Source organism: Solanum tuberosum, unplaced genomic scaffold (genome assembly GCF_000226075.1).
Source record: "Solanum tuberosum cultivar DM 1-3 516 R44 unplaced genomic scaffold, SolTub_3.0 scf00004, whole genome shotgun sequence".
NCBI classification, from domain to species: domain Eukaryota; kingdom Viridiplantae; phylum Streptophyta; class Magnoliopsida; order Solanales; family Solanaceae; genus Solanum; species Solanum tuberosum.
Window position 1 is genome coordinate 3,324,521 of NW_006238930.1, and position 20,923 is coordinate 3,345,443.

At 34.4% G+C, this 20,923-nt stretch overlaps 4 protein-coding genes across 4 annotated transcripts; 2 read left to right on the forward strand and 2 right to left on the reverse strand.

The window, feature by feature from the left end:
- The first annotated feature begins 1,347 nt into the window (after nt 1–1,347).
- LOC102581230 (ribosomal RNA-processing protein 8) lies at nt 1,348–4,261 on the forward strand. Its single transcript, XM_006338560.2, has 9 exons — nt 1,348–1,551; nt 1,626–1,687; nt 1,793–1,844; nt 2,922–3,036; nt 3,128–3,222; nt 3,347–3,453; nt 3,542–3,656; nt 3,731–3,775; nt 3,859–4,261. Exons 1-9 carry the CDS (start codon nt 1,387–1,389, stop codon nt 3,928–3,930), a joined length of 828 nt encoding a protein of 275 aa, XP_006338622.1. The 5' UTR covers nt 1,348–1,386; the 3' UTR covers nt 3,931–4,261.
- A 77-nt stretch (nt 4,262–4,338) lies between these two features.
- Nucleotides 4,339–8,161, reverse strand: LOC102581467 (putative lipid II flippase MurJ). The gene is made up of 14 exons (XM_015307483.1): nt 8,115–8,161; nt 7,778–7,842; nt 7,618–7,684; nt 7,459–7,504; nt 7,323–7,381; nt 7,134–7,214; nt 6,936–7,047; nt 6,243–6,331; nt 6,095–6,151; nt 5,677–5,800; nt 5,352–5,518; nt 5,190–5,262; nt 4,975–5,104; nt 4,339–4,893 (listed from the first exon to the last, which is right to left on the reverse strand). The coding sequence occupies exons 2-14, from the start codon at nt 7,831–7,833 to the stop codon at nt 4,761–4,763; spliced, it is 1,194 nt and encodes a 397-aa protein (XP_015162969.1). The 5' UTR covers nt 7,834–7,842; nt 8,115–8,161; the 3' UTR covers nt 4,339–4,760.
- Nucleotides 8,162–9,013: 852 nt separating this feature from the next.
- Nucleotides 9,014–11,360, reverse strand: LOC107060322 (uncharacterized). The gene is made up of 5 exons (XM_015308080.1): nt 10,928–11,360; nt 10,782–10,843; nt 10,612–10,676; nt 10,416–10,459; nt 9,014–10,100 (listed from the first exon to the last, which is right to left on the reverse strand). Exons 1-5 carry the CDS (start codon nt 11,358–11,360, stop codon nt 9,871–9,873), a joined length of 834 nt encoding a protein of 277 aa, XP_015163566.1. The 3' UTR covers nt 9,014–9,870.
- Nucleotides 11,361–16,128: 4,768 nt separating this feature from the next.
- LOC102581793 (serine/threonine-protein kinase HT1-like) lies at nt 16,129–20,658 on the forward strand. Its single transcript, XM_006338561.2, has 6 exons — nt 16,129–16,807; nt 17,321–17,453; nt 17,569–17,764; nt 18,977–19,101; nt 19,203–19,361; nt 19,949–20,658. Exons 1-6 carry the CDS (start codon nt 16,674–16,676, stop codon nt 20,261–20,263), a joined length of 1,062 nt encoding a protein of 353 aa, XP_006338623.1. The 5' UTR covers nt 16,129–16,673; the 3' UTR covers nt 20,264–20,658.
- The last annotated feature ends 265 nt before the right edge of the window (nt 20,659–20,923 follow it).

Here is a 20,923-nt window from a genome sequence, read left to right on the forward strand (position 1 = left end):
TATCTTGTGAGGAAGATAAAAATAAATAAAAGAAAACCCACAATGTATCCCCTAATAGTTTCTCCAAATCAAGCTTTCACAAAAAAAAAATTAGGGCTGCAAAAAGATTGATGAAGAAAGGATGAAGAAGAAGGAGAGAAAGCTTTTTAAAAAAAGTTTAATTGGTGAAACACACGTGTCAGCGTTTGTGCCTCACCACAAGGCAGATGGCTGGTTATCACGTTTTAAGGGGTATTTAATCCATTTTAAAATAGTTTTGGGGGTAATAGGACCCCCGTGGGGTATAAGTGTGTAGTTAAAAATTCAAATATAGATTGGATGGGTATTTGACCATTTTCTCTACTACTAATGATTTGATATTCTTGGGTAAAATTTTGATATGCAGTGATGGGGTTTGAAGAGATGGCACCAAATATGTTGATGAAAAAAAAGTTAGTTTCTCTCACAGATATAGTAACTTGTGGAAAGAGTTGCAATGTTGATAGTGATTGCAATGATGGCTGGGTTTGCAATGAATGCAAGTTAACTCAAATGCAACCTCCCTTTGGAGAATGGGCATTGGCTTGTGTATTTTAACAAAAAAAAACTTTTTCTCCTTTTTTGTCACATAAATAATTGTACTTTTTAATATTAAGTACTTGTTTTGGCTTATATGTATTCATTGATGATCTCTCTCAATGTGGTTTTCAGATTTTATTAATCTCTTGTTTTATTGTTCTACTCTTTTAATTTATTTGTTATGAGAACAATATTATTCAATTTAATATCAGGAGCGAATCAACAGAATTAACAACCTAACTATAGTAAGACACATTCAAACAATGAGGCAAAAAACACTTGTTTTCTGATCTATGAATCAATTAAACAGGACAAAAGTCTCATTTTTATATATACAACCTCAATTGATTTTTTTTAAAAAATATTTAATTGGACTAAAAAGATGGATTATATTTGGTTCAAAAATATATACATATAAATTTGTAAAGTTTTTCACATGGGTGATTAGTAAAGTTAAATTATATACAAACTTATATGGAAAATTAATCATGGATGAATTTTCGAATGAAGAAACACCAAGCAAGCTATATTGGAAAATTTGGGTGTAAAATGGAACTAGTCTGATGAATTGACTAAATTCTAAAGAGATACTGTGTAGGCGTTGGGCCATATATTCACCGGCCCAAAATAAACTTAAAAGAGATACTGTGTAGGCGTTGGGCCATAGATTCACCGGCCCAAAATACTTAAAAGAGATACTGTGTATGCGTTGGGCCATAGATTCACCGGCCCAAAATAAACTTAAAGCCCGTTAGTAACTATCCCTAAACTCAACAGCAACAGCAACAGCAACAGCAGTAGAAGCAGAAGAGAGAAACTTCAGAGGAGATGAAAGAAGCAAAGCGGAGTCGTAAACGGAAGAGAGGAAAGGTTCATAAGAAGTCTACTACTCAGGCCGGAGACGATCCTTCGAAGGTCTCCGGCGTGAATCAGTCTATGGTTTCGAATGTGGCGATCTCAAAAACTAAGAAACCTTTGTCTTTTCTCGATAAGGTTCTAATTATATTTCTCCTTATATATGTTCGTATTTGTACAAATAGATTTTGATACTTGTGGAGTTAACGCAGATGAAGGCGAGATTATCAGGAGGACACTTCCGTATGCTTAATGAAAAACTCTACACTTGCTCGTACGTCTACCTTCTTCCCAAGTTGCTGCAATTTTTTTGCTGAATAATATGTTCCGAATTGTGTGTCGTAATTGCTTTGTTTTTTGTTATTTTTTTAAAATCCAGTGGAGATGAGGCGCTCAATTATTTCAAGGAAAATCCTGAACTTTTTAATGTGGTAAGAATCATGTTCTCCAATATTTTTTGTACTTCTACTTGAACGTGATAACTCAAGTTTCTTAGATTTGAGATTGCTTTAGACTGAACTTGATTGCAAGAGATTTAGTGGGAAAAAACAAACTTTTAGGTCCTGAAATTGTGTAACAAGCTGAAAACAAAGTAAAAATTAACAAGGTCTTCAGATAGATAAACTGTCCTATGCTGATATTAAGAGACTTGAAATTGAATATCAAGTGAGTGATATGGTATTTTTAAAGGTTTCTCCGGGGAAGAAAATTATGAGATTTGGTCAGAAAGGGAAACTTAGTTCTCGAAACGTTGGGCCTTATGAAGTACTTGATAGAGCTGGCCCAATTGCATACGTATTAACCTTACCACTAAGTTAGATAAGATCCGTAATGTATATAACGTTTCATCAAAAAATGGAAGGAGGTGGCTTTGGATGAGTAGTAAGGGTTTTGCATTTGATCGGTGAGAACAAAAAGAGGATGAGAAGTTAAAACAAAGGATCATTGCACCCCCTCTATCCAATATTACTTTGTTCAATAAGGAATCTTAGCCTCTTACAGTGACTTTATTATTGGTATTTGACTGAACATTAGATGTTAATTTGACTTACATATTATGATAGTAATAGTTTAGAGAAAGTATCATAGTTTGGCATATTTAATGAACTTATGAAAGTTGTATAGAAACGAAGGTGTTAATATTTTGAGAGGGGCTGTTCAGAAGACCAAGTTGTACGTAATCCCTCATAGGAACTGTTTGAAAGACTAAGTTTGTTATCAACGATGGCTTCTAAGAGCAATTACTTCATTTTTCTCCCTGACCACATGTTCGTATCAACAGACTAATCACTCCTAATAAGATTTTTACTGTCTTCAACAACTACCCCTGTGTGATGACTGGTTTATAATATCCCCTTCTAGAATTGTATGGATTGCAACTTCTGAGTCTGATTCAACTTCAGGTTGCTTTGCAATTTATGAAATATCCTGGAGTATTTCTTGAGTTCTTGTTAAGTATCCCTCACCCTGTAGTATCTTCGTGTTCTTAACCATACTTAGCTCGTCAGTATCATGCAGGGTATCAGGAGCAAATGTTACATTGGCCAGAAAAACCTGTTAATATAATCACAAAATGGCTAAAGGATCATAGCCCTTCATTAATTGTTGCTGACTTTGGCTGTGGTATGGGTCTCAAATTATCAGGAAGCAACAAATTTCATGTGTTGGTCACTTTTGCAGTGGTGTGACTCATTGATTGTCCAACCTATTTCAGGAGATGCACGGCTGGCAAGAAGTGTGAAGAACAAAGTGTGGTCTTTGGATCTTGTTGCACATGATCCTTCAGTCATTGCTTGTGACATGTCAAATGTATGGGCTTCGCTTGGAGTCTTGCTAATAGAGTTTCTTGCTGTTTGAATTGCCTTTAAGTTTAGTATATTGAATACATAATGATTAGGAACATTTTTCTAAATTAATACTGCCCTTTTGGCAGACCCCTCTAGAGGCCTCGTCAGTTGATGTGGCCATCTTTTGCCTTTCATTGATGGGAACCGATTATCCAAGCTTTCTTCAGGAAGCACTCAGAGTTCTTAAACCCAGGTTGGCATGCAGTACTTGCTTAAGTTGTAAGATACATATCTTCATCAGATAGTTTAGTTTATGAACTGAGTTGGATGGTTGTTTCCAGGGGGTGGCTTTTGATAGCAGAAGTTAAAAGCAGGCTTGATCCAACTACAGGAGGAGCAGACCCAAACAATTTTTTGAAAGCTATTTGTGAGCTTGGGTTTACCATTGAGTCAAAGGTCTATTCCAATTCTTTTCGTTATGAGTTGATGAAATCTACTACAACTTCTAAAGCTTGTCTATGTTTCTGCAGGATTTCTCTAACAAAATGTTTGTGCTGTTCTACTTAAAGAAAAAGGTTTGATTTGATGCATAAATTTTTATGATTCTTCTGTGACTTGGAAATATGTGCTGATTGTCTGTGTCTCTCTCTCTCAACAGGAAAAACAGAATTCAGTAGACAAAGAGATTAATTGGCCTGAGCTCAAGGCTTGTATTTATAAACGGCGCTAAGCTTGGCCATAATATGGTCTAAGATTTTACTATAGTCCCTGTTCATTATGGAGATTGGTTTAAACTTGTTGCTAGATCTCACTCATTATTTCAACCCGTGCTCCCAAAAGAGAGTGTTGTTCTGCTCAATTTTGCTTCTTTCTGAAGTGAGGAATGGACGATGTTGTGTTTCAAAGAACCAGGCGCTTAGAAAAGATTCTTGGAGTAGTCTATTCTTTGAATCTCATCTTTGAGAAGTAAGATTAGTATTGGCATTATTGTAGTGAAATTGTAGTTATTTTAATTGTTTGAAGATTATAGTACTAAATTAATATGATACTTTATTCTTTTATTGGATCTTACACAAGATAGATACAATGAGAAAACCTAGCCTTAATGTATTTATTTGTTGAGATTCAACCCATTATCATCCCAAATGCATCTGATCAGGCAAGTCTGGGATAAATGTATGCAAAAGTATATAACAACAGGAATCAAGAGTGTCTACAAATTAATTCTAACAAAACGTCTAATTCTAGTTGTAGATGTGTCCATTTTCAGCAGAGGCAAGACAAGAAGCAAACAAGGAACTGTGGTGGACTCATCAGCTAATGCCGCAAAATCAGGCAACGGCAACGAGCATTGCCAGAATATGTTAATCTTCAAATGTTTGACACTATCAGTAAAATTGTAACGTATTGGGAGGTTGTCTCAGAAAATTACGCCAATTTAAATGGTATGATGTTCCAACGAGCATCAAAATTTTGAATTGTTTGAATTCTTCAATCTTAAATGAATAGAACAAGTAGTTTAGGACCAAATACTAAGGAACTGTGCATTAACATTTCTTTTCATTTCAAGTTATTATTATGCTCCAACTTATATCTAGAAAAATATAATACTAACACAAGAGGAGCAAAGAAGCCAATAATTCCAAGAGCAGCAGCTGATACTATGCAGTAGAGTTCTTGGATCCTAGATAACCTGGATTACAATATGAACGAATAACCAAAATTATGATTATACACATGGCATATATCACAGGTCCAAGCAAAAAGGGCAAACCTTGTCATAAACTCGGAGAGGAAAATTTTGGAGATATTTTCATAACTGAAGGACGAAACAAAGCTTGAGATGACACAACAGAAGCATAGAAACAAACCAGGACTTATCAATTCATGAAGGAGGAAAAGCCCTGCAAAGTACAACCAGAATTACATTTAACAGAGTAAAAAGATAAACTGCTTTGCTGGACTGACAGTCATACTTCTACGTTTTACCTCCAACCTTCCTTCGAAGAAGATGGATCAGAGTAATGAGAGACAAGGCAGCTGTGAGTGATGTTGAAAGTGCCTTCATAAGTACAATTAGCTATGAGATTTTGTTTAAGCATGAATATTATCTACTACATTTACTGCAAGAAAATAGGTAAAGTAACTAACCAATCCTTGCACTCCAATGTGTAATCTGTGAACAAAGAACCAATCCAAGATAGCATTTAGCGCAATGGCTCCAATACTAACCAGGAAAGGCCTCAGCCCATCTCCAAAGGCATAAAACACTGCAACTACCAATTCTCTGACAATCAAGAATGGTGACCCAAGAGAATCTATACCAAAAAATAAATTTATATATATGTCAAGAAACTATAGATTCAGCCCTCACGAGTACAAATGTGCTCTTATTTATAAGAGCCTCATCCAGAATACTCAGGAAGTGTAAAATTATAATTCAGACATCCTAATTTGACAAGTTATCAATACTTACAGAAAAGGTAAAGAGAAGAAACTAAAGCACTTGCCGAAGAATCAAATGCATATCGCTCAAACAAGACATGGATGATAGGATCAGCTAAGCTACTCATGACAGAAATAATCGGCAAGAGAACCACCTGCATCAAAACAGGAAAACGGTCAGACAATCAGAAACCAAGTACACTTGTTAACTCGCTTGTTGGTGAAAAATCTAACTATTTAGTTTGTATATCTACACTACATTATTGAAATGGTCCAAATAGAGTGGAATGGATATAGAAAATTCAAACAGTTGACTCCAACTAGTTTAGAATTGAATAGTACTTGATTGATAGGTTGATCCACGTGGCACCATTACTAGGAATTACTATGAATTTGATCCATCCCTTAACATTCAAGATGAACATGTTTTCTAAGATAAAAACCCTAACCATGCAAAGCAGGACACCTCTGTTTATCTTCTCTATTAGGGTTGGCCATGACTCTGTCTGCCACAACAATCTGGAGTTAGAAGACAAATACAAATGTAAGAGTAACAACATAGCGTTACTGATCGTCACAAAGTCAAAATATGAGCACCTTTATCAGTCCTGAAAATGTGGGCAAAAGAGGCAGTATAACAATGCTTGAGAGTAAACCCAAAGGTGCCATGACCAAAAGAAAAGCATCTGAAATTTTGACAATATCAATAATGAAATGAGAATTAGGGCATCCACAAAGAAGAACCAACAGGAAAACGGGAAAAGGGAAAGGGTATAACAGTGCTCCAATGCAGTAAAAAGGATGGAAAAACCAGTGCCCTGCATGGAACATTAAAAAACTTGTCTCACTGTCACTCACTAAAGTCTGATATTCTTCCACATAGATCGATAAAAGATTCAAAAGGTTGTTCCACTATTTTGGAAGTTATTCTTTCAGACAAAAGAGAAGCTAATAATACTACTTGACAGTTAATTACATAATACCATCACCACTTGACAATGTTCAAACATGTCATACTCAGAAAAAACTTGCAATTTTGTTTTTGGTCTCAATAGTTCAGATTAGAAAGTGATTATTCTTTCATTTTTATTTTATTTATTATGACGATGATATGATATGTGTTTTAATGACAAAATGAGGATTCATATAGCCGACCCCAACTTATTTAGGACTTAGGCATAGTTGTTGTTGTATATATCCTCAACAAGGAGGAATTATTGGGCCTTCTTCTCATTACAAAGGTCAAAAAGTTGTGCATGGACATTGCCATAGAAAATCACTTTCACTTACATGAAAGACCTGCAGCTGCACCAGCAAAATGAGATGCGAAACAGAGGTCAGTAAATGATGCTATTTGTGCCAAGCCTGAATTGAATATTGCTGGTACCAGAATCGAGAAAAGCTAAGAAAAAAGAAAAGGAACGGTGATCAATGCAATGAACTGATTGAAATGAATGTAAAACGAAGCGGAAGGTCAATGAGGTGTACGCCATAAATATCCCCGCTCTTCAATTCGTCAGTCCATGATTCTGAAATAACTTCATGCCATGTTCCTCTTAGCAATAGAACCTAAACTCAAGCATAAAATGTCAAGTATATGAAAAACATGGAAAGGTTGTCTTTTAACCCTAAACAATAAAACTGGGTATCAAAGAGTCGGAGGTGAGCAATGGCGACCTGTATAATCCATTGAATGACTACTCCAAGTGAAGCTCCGCAAGATAAAAGAATACCGCCTATTCAAAAAAATCTAAAACTTAAATTATAATCATTCTCACGTAACATCACGTAAGTAACTGTGAGAGTACTTTACCAGAACAAAAGGCATCCAGCTGTCCGCTATAGGAGTAAATGAGGCACTATGACAAATTAAAACTATTTATATGTCAGAGTCTAGAAGAATCTACTACGAGATATAGAAGAACTAATTTCAATGATATAATACTGGGGCTACGACAAGTTAGAAGTTTACACTGGCAATCAGGAGCAAGCTAGACAAGGTGGGGCTAATAGCCGGAAAGACATTTTCTCCTTTTGCACTGGAGTGAAAAAAATATAAATATTTTCTTAGGTGCTCAAAGAACAACTAATAAGAGGAAAAGCAAATAGAAAAACATTAAATATTATCTTACCTCATATAACCAAATCCAAGCCCAACAGGGCCAGCTAAAACTATGCAAGGAGTCATTAATTTCAACTGAAAAATATGTGAAATTTAGTTAAGATAGTAAAGATCTCCAATCTGAAAGGAGAAAGTACCCACTGCAGAAACAAAGACTAATAGTAATACAAGCTCCAATCGGCATGTTGATACAAAGTAAAGGAAGTACGCATACAAAAGGGACTTATTTAATTTTAGGTCACAGAAAACTGCGATAATAGACAAATAATTGACTAAACAATCATGGCCAGATAAGTAATGGTAGGACGAAACTCAAGCTGAATTTTGCGTAATAATAAACTCATTACCTGTTGGATAGCTATTCGGCTTGTTGTCTGGCCTTCAGCTGAGGTCCATAGACTGAAAATGAATCAATGAAGTGCAATCAGCAAGAGAAAATCACAAGCATATAAATTCTAATAATGTCAGTAAAAGAATTTTCTGGTCTAGGTTAATTTAAAAAATACTGGCGGAACAACCTTCAGTGAGAAGCAAAGGCAAAATAAAGATCCTGCAACTTGGCATGAGCAGGGAAATTAAGAATCAAATGTTGGAAGAAGGCACTAGAGATCTTTGAATATAGAAAACGAGACTAGAGAGGTCAAGACTAAGTAGAAATCAAAAGCCTGTGAGAGGCAGTTCATCCTTCATCGTGAGTTGTTTCACACTATTTTGAGACAAAAATTCCATTTAAGATCTCAAAATATCAATGAAGCAAAATTGCAAAAATACAGTTTAGGAAACCAGGTCATTAAATCCTATTATTTTGCGAGTTATATAGCAAATAAATAAATCGGATTTAGACCGTCTTACCCTGGTGCATATATATGAATAATAGACTCAGAATATATGAGCACTAGGGCAGCCAACAGACCTCCTACCTGCATGAAATTCACTTTGTTGCTAAATGCTAACACATCTTTTAGCTATGAAAGATGAGTCAAGAAGGTACTAAGAATAGAGTGAGAATACACACACCACGATCATGATGGTATTTGCATGCTTAAACAGCTTCTTCTGACGATCCTCTGGAAGCTTACTGAAGATCATCAGTTGTGATAAGTGAGAAGTAAGAAATGTTTTTTTAATATTCTTACCAGTGTCAATCAAAAACAGAAGTAAAGAAATGTTTTTTTCTATAAGCAAGTCAGAAGTAAGAAATGTGTTCTCAAGACAGTCTGTAATTTTTTGAATAATAGCAGCCGGTTGAGATATTGGGCTTCCTAATTTACTGCTATTGCCTTCCCTCCAGAGTTCCCAAACTGAAAAATAGCAAGCATAGACGTGACCTAGCCATCTTGGGATTTCCTGCGAGATCTGTTAAACTGCCGGGACTGAATGGAATCCATTTGGAAGGATCTTTTATTGAAAAGACAATCAAAATGGTTCCAAACCTCCATAGCAAGCTCGCTCTTGATAAAGAGGCGATCAATACTTTATTTATCATGCTCCGAACAGCACAAGCATTTGCTTACTAATCTTATACCTTTCGTCTAAATTTTTTCCCTTAACTGATTCTGAAATCCCCACATACAAAGTCACAGGGTAAAATGGAAAAGCTTAACTACTGAGAAAGTAGCTCAAAAGTCTTTGAAGTTGGTTCAAAATTTTATAGAACTTTAGGTAGCAATGAAGATAAAGGTCAACTAAAAGAAAGGATAAAAAAGGGACAATGTGGAAGTCACCATATAGCTTCCCCTTGTCCAGAACGTGTCACTACTCATACTTAATATCAGGTAGATTTAGTTATCATGAGAGAAGACAAGATATCATTGTCTACAACACATGCACTTACGTCTGAAGATATGCATCTACCCACAGAATCATTCATTAGCAAGTTAGGTAAGCATTAAACATGCCCGTCGACAAAGAAACTAAAGTTTTATGTATGTAGAGGACTAAAAATTCAATATTCAGCTCTTTATCTAACTAACCCTGTTGGTCTCCGAGGTCTAATCCAGAAGAACTTCAATGTTGAAAGAAGGTAAATGACCAGAGGATTTACTCTTTGTTACATAATTTGTCATGTTATGTGGGTGCTGCAGCACAAGGAATCCTGGGTTATCACAAGTAGCGACACATAAAATTCAAGTATCGCAACCTTCCTGCTGTTTTAGATGAATATGGCGACAACAGGAATATGGTGCCTTTGGCTCCTGGTAAACATAATTCTGTAGCAGTTAGAGTGCAGAACACTCTGAATTCAGCTTTAGCAATCAAGAAAGTAGCAGATACAGAGATAGCAACTAGCCTTAATGTAGTTGTCATTGTGATGTGAATAGGGCCATTAACACCTGCATAAAGTAAGGAGACAGTGATCAAAATGTTCGTATCATCTCCTACACATAAAGCATTTTGTGAGCTAACAAACTTTTTATATATGAGTTGCCCTTTTTCCTTAGAAATATATTGTCTGCAGCTGGTAACAACACACTGCTTATAGAAAAGATGGCTGTTACTTGTACCCAAGTTTTGACTAAAGAGAATAAAATATAATCATGCATACACAAACAAAGTGAACCCAACTCTAAAGACAATGCTATTATGTTTTGTATCTCAATACTCTTATGGATAGATAAACCATCTACTTTATTTTATTCTCTACTCACCACCAAGAACTGATGCAGCAAAACCAGGCAGCACCGAAGCATACCTGTAATTACAGCACCACTCCAATCAGACTAAAATGGTGAGGAAAGAAACTTTTTAGGGAACATAGAACACTCTCTTGTTCTATTAGAAGAGAATGGGGAAATGAATGAACAGGGGAAGGTGAAAAAATTTCAAGCCAGGTAAACGGCATACCTGAAGGCAGTTACTACAGGACCAATGCCAAAAGCTGAAGCTATAACAATTTCCCTCAATAACCCCTAAATAACCAAAAATTGAAAAAACCGAAAACAACAAAACTTTTGAGAGAAGAATTTAAAGGTTTAACAATAAGTACATTTGAAAAAATACTAGGAAATAATCACCAGAACTTTGCTAGTAATAGTGGCAACCCCAATCCATGTTACATTTCTGGACAGCAGCTTACCTACATGAAACAAACTAAGAATAAAGGATTAGCATACACTGATACACATGTATAAAGATGGATATAGGTTTGTAAATGACGGACCTGGCGGCAGTACAAAGTCATTATGAGTTGAATCACAACTAAGCGGATTTTCATAGTCGCTTGAAGATTCCGATGAATGAGAAGATAAATGTCTGCCGGATATGGTACGGATTCGCCGGCATCTATTGGGAAGGTGATGATTTTTAGCGAAAAGAGAAACAGATACAATTCTACGCGAGTGAATTAGTTGCAAGGAAGATTTGGAGGTCGTCGACGGCGAATGACGTTGATTATAGTCAACTAGGGTAGTTTGGCGGGCGGTTGAATACATTTCCGGCGGCAAAATCGACGGAGCCAATTTCCGCTGGAGCTGCCTTGGCGCCAAAAATAGAAGGGACGAATTTTGCCGGTAAAGGTCTTGGGCCAATGCAATCGATATTGGGCTGATTTGAAGCCCAGAAGCCCATTGTGTAGAAAAATAGAAGTCTAGCATTTTCAAAATAATTTCAAATACACTGAAATTTCAGAGAAAATGATCAAAATAATCCTTCATGTATAGGATTTGAATTATTTTGGTCCTTTATCTATACCATCTCATCAAAATAGTCCTTTAATGTATACATAAAAAATATCATTTTGATCCTAACCCTAAAAACTAACTGAAAACATAAAAAAATCTGTTAAGTTTAACTGTGGGTCCCACACTCTTCTTCCTCCCTCTTTCTTCCTCATTGCTTTTCCTTCATGTAGCTAAATTGCTCCCTGGGTTAAAAACACTCCTCCATACATTCTCTTTGCGTACCGTCGGTGTACCTGGCATCGGAGGACTTGCCGGCATCGACAGAGACCTCTGGTACTTGCTAGATCTTTCTCCTGATTCTCCACCTATATACAAGATCAATTCCAATGCAGAAATTTAAGTTATAATACTGGATCTTCATCAATTTTCCCCTAAATTTCATGCATACGACAGAAATGGATTTTACATGTGTATATTAATTTTGTGAGAATTAAGAGTATCGGTTTGAACAGTGAGGCTCTTAACAATTTTTTTTTATGTTTCTTCCCCATTACTTCTCCTTCATGTTCAAAAAAATTGAACATGAAGAAGAAGCAATAGGGGAAGAAAGAGGGAGGAAGAAGAGCGTGGGACCCACAGCTAAACTTAACATTTTTTTTATGTTTTTAGTTAGTTTTTAGGGCTAGGACCAAAATGATACTTTTTATATATATATTAAGGACTATTTTGATGAGATGATACAGATGAAGGACCAAAATAATTCAAACCCTATACATGAAGGACTATTTTGATCATTTTCTCGAAATTTCATACGATTGAAATTCAAGTATCTATAGTTGAAGTTCAACAATTTTTGCTTGATTAAAGACGCCGATCAATTTTACTGTAATTTCAAATAAAAATATTTGATATTTAGCTATGTGTAATTTTAGATACCATATATTTTAAGTTATTTCGAAATGAATAGTCATGCAGAACTTTCACAAAAATTGATACAAATCAAATAGTGATGTCCAAATATGATAGTTGTGAATTTTTACTTTGCCAGGTCACTAAATTTTTCTTATAATGAACACTAGACGTATATATTAATTATAAAATCATATGTTGTCCTTTTCTTTCACATGGTGAAAAATTAACTTAATTCATAATTACATATTTACCACTTATAGATAACTATAGACAAAATATGTGTATTTACACTTGGTCTCGGTGGAAATATGTCAGGTTTACACTCACAAATTAGAATTAATTCTAAGTTAGGCCAGGGGCCCATGACTTCAAAACGTACATCTCCGACAAAAGGCAGTGGAATAATTAGGAAACATCATTAAGCAATTGTTGTATATTATAAAAACTTATAATAATTAAGTTGATTGGTTATAGTATTAATTACGTATTACTAGATCTTACCAACTTATTTTAATCACTTCTTTACGTGGTATAGCTTAATTTATTAGCACGGATGGAGTATTAACAAATCAAACATAAATATAGGCAGATGAGACAAAAGATGTGTACATATATAATGGACAGTGACACCAAGAATATGAAAATAAAATAATTTGATAATAATCAGAATTATTTATAACTTATGACTTACGACTAATAACATGATATACATTTGATAAAAGGCTAAAAGTAATTGTTGAGGCTTGAGCAATGAAAAAGAGGACGTGATTTTGGACATTTTTTAATCTCATTTAATCCAATTTCTTGAAAGTAAGACTCGTTATTTTTAAAAAGATATATTAGAATCGGGAGATTTGATTTTATCTTTTAAAATATCATTTTTATATGTAAGAGACTAGGAACAATTTGTAAATGATAGTAAGTGACAATTTTACTCTGTTGTACGATTTTAAATGTGCACAACAAAATTTGAAATTTTATAAGTGGTCATTATTTAAGGTTAAAATTCCACAAAAAATTAGCATTTTTTTTGTTTGGTGTGGGGGGGTAGGGCCAAACAGAAAAACCAAAGAAGTTGCCCAAAAGTCAAAACCAAAACCCAATTAGTTAGACAAACAAAAGAATAATCTGTCTTTTACTATAAATGATTTTATGACATTTTCAATCTTTTTGACTCTTTCTTTCATTGCAATTTCCACACCGACATCTTTTTTCTAATGTATCAAAAATGGTGTAAAAACGATACTTACATTATTTGAGCAAATCACGTTGGTTTTCAAAGTCGTCGAAATCTTTTTTCATTCAACTACTTTCTTAAAGTGCCAAAAACATTCTATTTTTTAAATACACAAAAAAACATGGTTATTTTCAATACATTGATATGAAGTTTATATATATGGTCTTGCGTTCTTTCCATCTCAAAAACTAGCTTTTATGTCGTGGATGGTGACACCGAGAGATGGCTACCTAGCTAGGGATTGGGAAAGGACTACCTAGTACTTGTGATAGAGTAAATGTTGTACAAGTTAGAGTCGTTGAGAATCGAATGACAAATGCAAAATGTTATGATTTATTATAAGTTGTCCAATGTGGAGTTGTTGAGAATGGAAGATGAAGAGCGTGGTTGTTTGTTATAAGTTATTCAATGTGAAGTCGTCAAAGTTGACAAATGGGGAAACTGATGATTTGTTATTATTCTAACAAGGTACGAGATTTGAGTCATATTATACCAATATTGCAATGTGTTAACGTAGCCTTAAAAGTTAGTTTTTAGGGCATGCTTTTTTTTAAATTGTATTAAGTTTAAATTCAGGATTTATGAAAGAACAAAATAATATAAGTTCTTCATATCTTTATAACTTGAATTTCTTAGAAGGTTAGTAGATATATGTGTGTCAGCCTGAATAATTTACTCTTTTTTTTATCTTTAACAATGGTAAGTTTTTTCTACAAACAAATAATATATCATTTCGTGTTATATATTGTCAAAATGGTCAAGATGGTTCTCTTTCTGACCCGTATTAAAAGTCAACCTCTTTCTTCTTGTGCTTACTCTAAATAATATCTTAGCATGAGATTTTGAAGGCAATTAAGTTATTGGAGATATGACCTGCATATTATTTTATTTTTTAAGAATAAAAGTTACTTAAAATTTTAATGCTAGCAGAAAAATCCAAAACTTTTGACTTCTAAATACAAGTTGATTTCGTCGCCCAAAAGAATAAGAAAATAGGATTAACAAAAAATTGAGACAATGTAACGCCATAAAATTGAAAGCAGCCTTTTGTACACATCCATTAAATTATTTGGTTATTATCCTATTAAAATAATTTGAAGCAATATGAACATATATATATTTCTTTTTATGAAATCGATTAAATTAAAAATCAATTATTCAACTGTTAAGATAAAAAGAATTAAAAAATATTTTCCTCCATTGACCCCAAATGTTAGTTTCTCCAATATAATAATGATGATGATTTTCTTACTTGGAAATATAATGAAGATGTAAAATGAAAGATAGTGTATGTACTACATATGAGGACATTATAGAGGACGTACTAAGGTACCCCATTTTCATCATTTGTTTGGTACTGTCCATTGGGGCTGGCAAAGGATAACTATTACTCCTTCCGTTTAGAAAAAAAAAGAGATTTAATTTGATTTAATATGAAATTTAAAAAAATTAGAATGACTTTTTAATTTTATGTTTCTATATTAAAGTTATTTCAAATGTATAAAATGCATTTTAATTTTATAGTTTTAAATATAACATGTGGAAAACTGAAATCAAAATGTTATAAAAAAAAGGAAAGATTTTTTTTAAAAAAAAAGTAGATAACTTTTTTTTTTAAACAGAGGAAGTGTTTTTTTTGTGTCCCGTTAATATTCGATATTAAAATTGAAACTCAAATAAATTTTGAATTTTTGCATTATAGTGTCTATTTGGGAGGGGATGGGGTGTGACTCATAATAATTTTTTCCCTTTTATTTTTATGATTCAACTCTAAAATCTTTAGTTAAATATATCAAGATTTCAACCATCTCAATAACTGTATCTATTACTCATATTTTATCCAAAATTGCATATTATTATTATAAGAATTGGCTAATGCTATTTTAATTTTAAAATTATTTTATTTGTATTTCAAATCAGTTAGGAATCATCTATTGTGGGTGAATAGTTAGGATAGTTAAAGTCAATTTTTATATATATGTAAAATATGATATACTATGTTTTTTAATATAATTAATTATACACAATTTTATGCTCAAATTATTTTTCTCCTAAGTAATCCTTAAATCTCTTACTCCCTCCGTTTCAAAAAGATTGGTCTGGTTTGACTTGACATGAAGTTTAAGAAATTAAAGAAGACTTTTGAATCTTGTCGTCCTAAATTATAGTTATGTCAAATGTACAAAATTGTCCTTAATCTTGTGGTCTTAAACATGTCACGTGGAAAGCAAAAAGTAAAATGTTACCAAAAAAGGAAAGAGGTCATTTTTTTGAAACTAACTAAAAAGGAAAAGAAGTCATTTTTTGTGAAACGGAGGGAACATTTTTTTTCTCATCAATTATATTCCATCTCAACAAAAAAAGTTTAAAAAATCAGATGATTGTACTTGCTTCTTCTTCTTCCATCTTCCATGTGCCAATTCCAACAATTTTTTTCTTTATATTAAAATCTCAATATAAATATAATATCCTTTTCAATGGCATCTAGTTATTTTCCCATTTTACCCTTCCTTGTCTCCATTTACTCTTGTTAAATAATTTCTATTGTCTCCTCAAAATAATTCAAAAGGATAATAAAATCCCCCCCACCCCCCCTTTTTTTTCACACACACATCACCTTCCTCTTTTTATTTGCAGATCAAGAAACCAGAGCAACTTATAAATAAAAAGTATTAGCACTAACTAAAGTCTCCTAATTGCTTAACATCCATCTCTATCTTTCATTATCTTTCCCCTTATTCTACTCACTCTTCACCTTATTTATCTCTCTTTTTTCTTCTTCTTCTCATAGCCCCAATTGATCCACCAACCAAACCAGCTGATCTACTTCTTCTGAACTGTTTATTTTTTATTATATTTCAACTGAACCAGTAGGAATTTCTGGGGTTTCTTGTTTGTTGGGTTCATTTTTCTGTTGTTTTAAACACAGGGGTTTGTTGTAGATTCGTTTCTGCTTTGTGGGTCACTGAGTTTTCTGGTTCTTGGTTATAAAGTCTTGAACTTTTTGCTTTTCTACTGGTTTTGCTTCAAATGCTAGGTGAATTGTTGTTAAGTGTTTCGATTTTGGTAGTTAAATAGATGTGCTACTAGTTCATTCTTGAAGTTATTATAGGGGGAGAGTATTTGGGGTCTGGAAAATGGGATCTGCTAATGGGTTTTACTCTGGAGAAGAAGAGTTCAATTTGGAGACGAAATGGTTAATTGATCCAAAGCTTCTGTTTGTTGGTCCTAAGATTGGAGAGGGTGCTCATGCCAAGGTGTATGAGGGAAAGTAAGTTTACTTTCTCTGTTAGTAAAATTATGTTTTTGACTGATCTGTAAGAGCCGGACTCCGCTTGTGGGATCACACTGGGTATGTTGTTGTTGTTTTACTGATTTGTAAGTGCTGTTTGTTTATTTGAACTTCTGAACTAGTACTGCTAGATTCTGTTGGTATGGCATTACTGTTTGATTTAATTCAGCTAGTTCAATGGTTTAATCTTAGGAAAATGTTTGAAGATTTAACAATAAATAGTTGCTAAAGTTTCCGTTAGATTTATAGTATGTGTATAGGGGTGTATAATCAGAGTATAATCTATGTATACTGCTCGAAAAATAAACAGTGAATACGACTGGCTATTTGTGAAAAAATCCCAAAGTGTGTTGCTAAAAGATATTGTTCTTAATTCTGAAGTGAGGGGATTTAAAAGTATGTGCTAGTTTGTTAAATTAATAACGCCTAAATTTCTGTCCTGATGCAGTTTTGTGCTTCTTTAGTTATATTTTTTGGTTGGGTTCTTCTCAGATACCGAAACCAGAATGTAGCGATAAAGATTGTGCATAAAGGGGAGACGCCCGAAGAGATTGCCAAGAGAGAATCTCGTTTTGGAAGGGAGGTTGCTATGTTATCCAGAGTTCAGCACAAGAACTTAGTGAAGGTTGCTTTTAAGTCCCAAACTTGTGTTTGGATATGATCTATTTGATTAGTTGTTAAGACGGCTAAATGAATTGCTCACATTGGTTATTGGTTTTCATTTTATTTTTCATCTACAGTTCATAGGAGCTTGCAAGGAGCCTGTCATGGTCATTGTAACTGAACTTCTTCTCGGTGGGACGCTGAGGAAATACTTGCTGAACATGAGGCCAAGGTGCTTGGATACTGGTGTTGCTATTAGATTTGCCCTTGATATAGCTCGTGCAATGGAGTGCTTGCACTCTCATGGTATCATTCACCGTGACCTAAAACCTGGTAACTAATATGTCTCTCTCACTGTTTTTTTTTTTTATGTATTTTTAATTTCAAACTATTTCAACATCCATTTCGATCTGGTCTGAAATCACCACTAATCTTTTAACCTTTATGTGGTCTTGATCTCTAGTAAATGTGTTTCGATGGTCACATGCTTCAATATGGTACTAGAGCAAGCAAATGTCTTGGGATGGAATCTCACCGCCAATTTTTATCTAAAAGAATTTCCACGTGCTTGCCCCATGAAAAACGAATCAAGCTCACACGTGAAAGGACGTGTTGAGAATACAATTGAAAAAATAAGTGTGTGTTCTCACTTCTTTCTATAACAACTTAAGCTTACTTAAGCTTTTAGATGCGATAGTCACACATTTCAATAGCCCCTATATGGTAAAAGTATTACTGGTTAAGTAATTTCTTATGTCATATGGTTCCAGATCACTAACAAGCTCTAAAATTCTTTCTTGTGTCCTCTGCTTCGTGTTGTGCACTTTCTTTTGTTAACTGTTCTGCTTATAAGAACAAAGAAAAGTCATTTTTCAAGCCTCCATTGGCTTTGCTACTCACTGTTCCTATTTTTGTCTGTGGGTTAGTTGAACAAATAAGTTAATACTTGATAGTAATCTAAAGATGCTCTCATTGGTGAAATCATATGGAACTAGATTCTTGACAATATTACCAGTACACGGTCGGTAGAAGCAGCTGAATACATAAGAAACTTTAACTGGAATAAATTCCCCTGAAAGTGCTGCAGAAGAAGATGCTTACTCATCATCCTTTTTTAATAAAGTGGTTGAGAAAATTGAAATTTTACTTTCTTTTGTTTTCTTCTTCCAAGGTTAGAAAAATAATTTCTTTGAGCTCCTAAATAAAATGTTAAGATCATTTTAGTTTCTACTACAAAATTGAGATGCATAACCTTTTTCTTTAGATTTTTTTAAAAAAAAATTCTTGGATGAAGTTATGAGCTATATACAAAGGTATCAAGAAGATGCAAAATTACAATTAGTGTCAGCAATTATAATTGTTGTCTTCTTTGGCCTAGTAGTGTAACTTATACTTGTCAAGGTTTAGCAATGATTTCAAACTTTACAAATCTTCTCTGTTAATCGAGGGTGTTGACAACATTTATGGATATTGTTATTCCTTTAAAAATTACAATGCCTTTAGTATCATTTTTCTGATTTGGGTTCTGTTTGCATTTACTTCCAGAGAACTTGCTTTTGACTGCGGACCACAAAACTGTCAAACTTGCGGATTTTGGTTTGGCAAGAGAAGAATCATTGACAGAGATGATGACTGCTGAAACTGGAACCTATCGCTGGATGGCTCCAGAGGTTGATTCTTGAATCCCCGTGCTTATTAATATATTTTCCGTTCTTTTTCTCTTCTCCTATGGCTATACAGAGCTGACTTATCACTCTCCTTTTGGTGGTAGCTCTACAGCACGGTCACTTTAAGACATGGCGAGAAGAAGCATTATAATCACAAAGTAGATGCCTATAGTTTTGCAATTGTTCTGTGGGAACTCGTACATAACAAATTACCATTTGAGGGCATGTCTAATTTGCAGGCTGCTTATGCAGCTGCGTTTAAGGTAAAAATCCTCTCTCCCTATTAGTTTTTGTCATCTAGTTATTTCAATATCATAATTTTATTTTTCCTGAACTAAAAGGATGAGAGAGGTTAAGATGTGATAGCATTTAGTTGGTTCACATCACACTGCCTCCTTTACAAAGGGCACATCAAAGACTAAATTGGACCACTGGGGGACACTAGTACAACTTTGGGTGAATGCCCTTTAATTTACCTATGTTTGTCCCACAGCTGAAGACTTTAAAAAAATTGTTTTTGTCTCAAATCACTTAACTTTTGACTGAAGAACACGTATACGTGGATAATTACAATGCAGAAACTTGAGACCCAGTGCCCCAGGGATTTGGTCTACCGGTAAGAGCGTGTGTAGCACATGATGTGGGGACGAAAGCCTATATTTAAGTGGAAATTGGTAGAGGGGCTGTCCATCATCCACTGAGTTCAGAACCGTGCACCACCCAAGAAATAAAATAAAAAAGGAACTTGGGGCCCATGTTTGGTCTTAACTATGTCCAGCAAGATGTTTAGTATAACAATTAATAGCTGTTTGGTTTTGCTAAACCAAGTTTATTATTGTGTGTTTTGCAGAATGTGAGACCAAGCGCAGATGATCTCCCCGAGGATTTGGCAGTAATTGTAACTTCGTGTTGGAAAGAGGATCCAAACACTCGTCCCAACTTCACTCAGATAATACAGATGCTTCTACATTTTCTCTCTTCAGTTTCCCCTCCGGAACCAGTAATACCAGCTAGGATTTTCACTTCAGAGAATCATGTGTTACCACCGGAGTCTCCAGGTACCAGCTCCTTAATGTCCAAGCGTGATGACTCGGGTGAGACCCCTAAAACACCAATGGAGAATCAGCCAAGAGGGTTCTTCTTCTGTTTTAACCAATGCTACTGATCCCCAAGGGAAAAGTTTGTCAATCACCTAGAAGATACTCGGAGTTCAGCTATCTTTTAGTAAGCTCACAAAATGTTTAGCCCAGATATGTCACTAGATAACTTAGCTTTTGGTCTTTCTTCCACACAAGTATAGTAAAACCAGCCACGGTAATTCAAAGGTGAAGGAAGTTGTTGCAGGAAGATGCACGATCTAGACTCATTTAACACGCGGGAACGTGTTCTGACTTAATTGTGAGGAGTTTGTGGATGCTGGAGTTGGGTTGCTGTGATGTATATTATAGTTGTAAAAATAAGGTCCATCCAAAGACCTGTACTCCAATCTTTTGTTAAACCTCAATTGACTCTTGTCATTTTGGCGCATTATATGAACTGATTAATGTAGCTATTCTGCAGAACTTGCTAACATTATCAAACTATTAGTGTTATCACAAATTTTGAACTCGCTAATATTTTGAAGAACATTAAGGTAGCACTAATATTACTAAAAGTACCTTTATAGAGAGATTAGGGGTGTGTTTGGTATGAAGGAAAATGTTTTCCTAGAAAATGTTTTCTTGGAAAACAAGTTGGTTTTTGACTTATTTTCTCATGTTTGGTTGGTGAGTAGAAAATATTTTTCGAAAAAGATTTTTTGTGTTTGATTTATGAATGAGGGTGG